The sequence below is a fragment of the Octodon degus genome, unplaced genomic scaffold (assembly GCF_000260255.1).
Source record: "Octodon degus isolate 3935 unplaced genomic scaffold, OctDeg1.0 scaffold00067, whole genome shotgun sequence".
NCBI lineage: Eukaryota > Metazoa > Chordata > Mammalia > Rodentia > Octodontidae > Octodon > Octodon degus.
In genome coordinates, this window is record NW_004524643.1 from 2,218,362 (window position 1) to 2,222,178 (window position 3,817).

General features: G+C 41.2%; 1 protein-coding gene across 1 annotated transcript in view; it reads left to right on the forward strand.

The window, feature by feature from the left end:
- Positions 1 to 3,817, forward strand: part of Ipo7 (importin 7) — an 80,126-nt gene that overhangs the window by 70,532 nt on the left and 5,777 nt on the right. Inside the window, exons 22-23 of the mRNA XM_023719322.1 lie at positions 1,226 to 1,458; positions 3,464 to 3,580. Of these exons, the coding sequence (XP_023575090.1) occupies positions 1,226 to 1,458; positions 3,464 to 3,580 (350 nt within the window). The remainder of the gene's footprint in view (positions 1 to 1,225; positions 1,459 to 3,463; positions 3,581 to 3,817) is intronic.

Below are 3,817 nucleotides of genomic sequence, written 5' to 3' on the forward strand. Positions count from 1 at the left end.
CAGCGCCAGCTACTCAGCAGGGTGGGGTGAGAGGTTCAATCCCCCAGCACCACATGCCAGCCAGCCCCGCCCCCTGGTGGGCTGAGCTGGAGACACACACACACACACACACACACGCATAAAAATAAATGTAAAAATTTTAAAAAAAATCTTAAAAAAAAAATAAAAATAAAGTACTTAACAGAGTATTTGGCATTGAATACACTGGGGACAGTGGTATGTGTCAGCGCCAGCTACTCAGCAGGGTGGGGTGAGAGGATCACTTGAGCCCACAAGTTTGACCACAGCCTGGGCAACACAGCAAAACCATATCACAAAAAAAGACAGAATAAAAGATAGGTATTGTTAGAATAACTAGTATTACAAGATACACAATTTTGTGAGTTGTTTGTTACCATGTATTTGATACAGGAACTCATTACAGACTTGTAGTGATCTTGTGTTCAGCCTCCCCAGCATTGCAATTACAGGCAAGTGGCAGGACCAGTGCCAGTGCAACATGTGGTCCTGGGGATCAAACCCCAGTTCCTGAGATTGCCTAAGCAGGTGCTGAGTCTCCTGAGCTATCTCACCAGCCCTAGATTTACAGTGTTTAATGTCTGAATTTATTGCAGATAAACATCCTGTCATACATTTAGTGCTATTAATTAGATGTTGGCTAATATATTTCATGTGTGGACACAGTAGCCTACAAAAGTATAAATCAGTCAGTAATCCAAAAGATTATTGTAATGGTTTTAAAATAAGATAGTAATTGTCATTTTTGCCTTTTTATCATTTACCAGTTTAGCCAGCCTTAAAAAAGAAGCTTTCACAAAAGGTTCTGTGGTATAACTTGTTATATTAATTCCTATACTGAAGCTTTTTTATGTCACCAGTGTTTTGTTTGGAATATACCACATAGTTGGAACATACCAAGGGCTGAATGTCAGTGTGTGTTCAGCTTCAAACCTCCAGCATTCAGAATAATTTACATTGTACCATGTGTGAGTGGTACACACCTGTAATCTACAACTCAAGAGGCTGAGGCAGAAGGCTGAGGATCACTGAGTTTGAGTCTTCTATTCTAGGCCACAGAGTGAGTTCAAGGCCAGCCTGAACTACATAGCAAGACTGTCTCAAAACAAAAACAAAAAATTTTTATTTCAATTTAACTTTGAATGTGTTTAAATACTAGTTTCAGGAACTTCTGAGGTGATTGTTATTTTGTTGAATAACTATTTCACTATTTTAAATCTCATATGCTGGCAGAGGAACTGGGAAGTGATGAAGATGATATTGATGAAGATGGGCAAGAGTATTTGGAGATTTTGGCTAAACAAGCAGGTGAAGATGGAGATGATGAAGACTGGGAAGAAGATGATGCTGAGGAAACTGCTCTGGAAGGCTATTCCACAATTATTGATGATGAAGACAACCCTGTTGATGAGTATCAGATATTTAAAGCTATATTTCAAAGTAAGTCAACAAGAAAAAAAATTAACTTGTATGCATAACAAACATATATACATGCTTGCTTCTAGAAAGACTTGTAATCCTAAAAGTACAGAGGAGTTGCCACTTAGGTTTGTTTGTTTGTTTGGTCATTGAGATAGGATCTCACTAATGCAGTTCAGGCTGACCTTGAGCTCACTTTGTAGCCCAGGCTGGTATCAAACTCAAAATGATCATCCTCCTGCCTCCCCTCCCAGAGTGCTGGGATTACAGGTATGTGCCACCATGCCCAGAACCACTTACTTTTGAACTGTACTATTTTCCTAAAATGTATAACTAAATTTGGTGTGGTAGTATTCACTGGGAAGGCTGAAGGAGGAAGATCACCATGAGTTTGAGGCTAGCCTTGGGCTAAAAGGACAAAGGGTGGTTTTGGGGCTGTGTGGCAAAAAGAATTGATTGAGGTGCTAGCTTTGTTCATGCCTTTGTATATTTCAGTTATAGGCATGCCAGTCACTGAAGGATAGTATATAATATAAGGCCTTTGTATAGTTGTAGTAAAATAAAAGTAGTTATATGACTACATGCCAAGGTTATATGCCCAAAATATATGGTACGTAAAACATGAGGGAAATTAGTTTACATTCTTGACATTGCTTTGTGGTGAAACTTGCATTACAGAGAACATTTTCTTTCTTTCTTTTTTTTTTTTTTTTTACCATTTTCCTACCTGCATACAAATGTGTGTCAAATAGAGGAATACATGTGTAGGGCTGGGGAGATGGCTCAGTAGAATAAGCACTTGCCTGACAAGTGCAAGGTCCTAAGTTCTAGCCCCAGTACCACCAAAAAAAAAAAAAAAAAACATGAGTAGACTTAGCACTATTATATATCATCTTCATGCCTAGGGAGGGTGCTTTGTTTTGTTGTTGCTTAGTGCACTAATGAGGACTAAATCCAGAGACTGCTAAGTAATTCCCAGCCCTCTTTACAGGTATAATTTTAAGCCAGTGCCTCACTAAATTGTCCAAGCTGGGCTCAAAATTGCAATCCAGTAGAATAAGCACTTGCCTGGCAGGTGCCAGGGGCCTGAGTTCAATCCCTGGTTCCACCAAAAAAAAAAAAAAATTGCAATCCATTTGCCTCACCTTCCTGAGTAGCTGGAAAGTCTGGCTGGTCTTATACTTGCCACATAGTCTATCTAGGCTGGCCTCCAACTCATAGCAGTCTTCCTGCCTTAACCTCTTGAATGCTGAGATTATATATAGGCATGTGCCTCCATGCTGCCATTTTTTATTAAATGCCATGAAACTGGCTTGTTTGATTTTTTCATTTATGTATATGGTACAGGGTCTCACTACACAACTCAAACTCATAGTAATCCTAATTTTAGCCTTCCCAGAGCTAAGATTACAGGCGTCCACCACCACGCCCACACTCCAGTCACTGGCTCAGCATGCCCCAGGGATCAAACCGTGTTTCTCATGCTTGCCAAAGCAGGCACTTAGTCTGCTGAGCTGTTTTGCCGGCCCTTTGTTTTTATTTTTTGAGACAGTGTTTCATCATACAATTCAGGCTGGTCTGGAACTCACTGTATAGTCTATGTAGAACTCCTACATCAGTTTCCTGAGTGCTGGGATTTTAGGTATGTACCACCATGCCCAGAAAACATTGTGAGCTTTTAACACGTTTTGGGGTTGGAAGCATATAAAATGGATCCAAATGTCAGTGGCAGGTAGGTGCAAAGAAAGAACAAGGGGACAGGCCAAATAGCTCAGGGGATTAAGGTGCCTGCAAGAAGGCCCAGGGGCCTGGGGTTTGATGGCCATTGAGACTGGGCACGGTCACCTGTAATCCTAGCTCTTGGGAAGCTGTAAACAGGCAGATCCCTGGAGTCCTATCTACTAGTGAGACCCTGAACACCCTGTAGACCCTTCCCTAAAATAAAAAACAAAAAAAGGAACAAAATAGAAAGTAGCTGCAAATCTTTTTTATTAAAAATCTTTTCCCTTTGTTTTTCTTTTGATAGCTATTCAAAATCGTAACCCTGTATGGTATCAGGCTCTGACTCATGGTCTTAATGAAGAACAAAGAAAACAGTTACAGGACATAGCAACTCTGGCTGATCAAAGAAGAGCAGCTCATGGTATGTTCCTCAACCACAACCTCTCTTTGATGTAACTAATGGTTTTATATGGCTGTAGAGTCTTATGGAGGAATTAAGGTTATAAGGGTCTATAGAAGGGCTGGCGGTATAGCTCAGCAGACTAAGCGCTTGCTTAGATAAGCGCAGGAGCCAGAGTTCAATACTTGGCTCCGCCTGCCGCGCCGGCCCCACCTTCAGGTGCGCTGAGCTGGCAATGGAGTCCGGGCACGGTGGCGC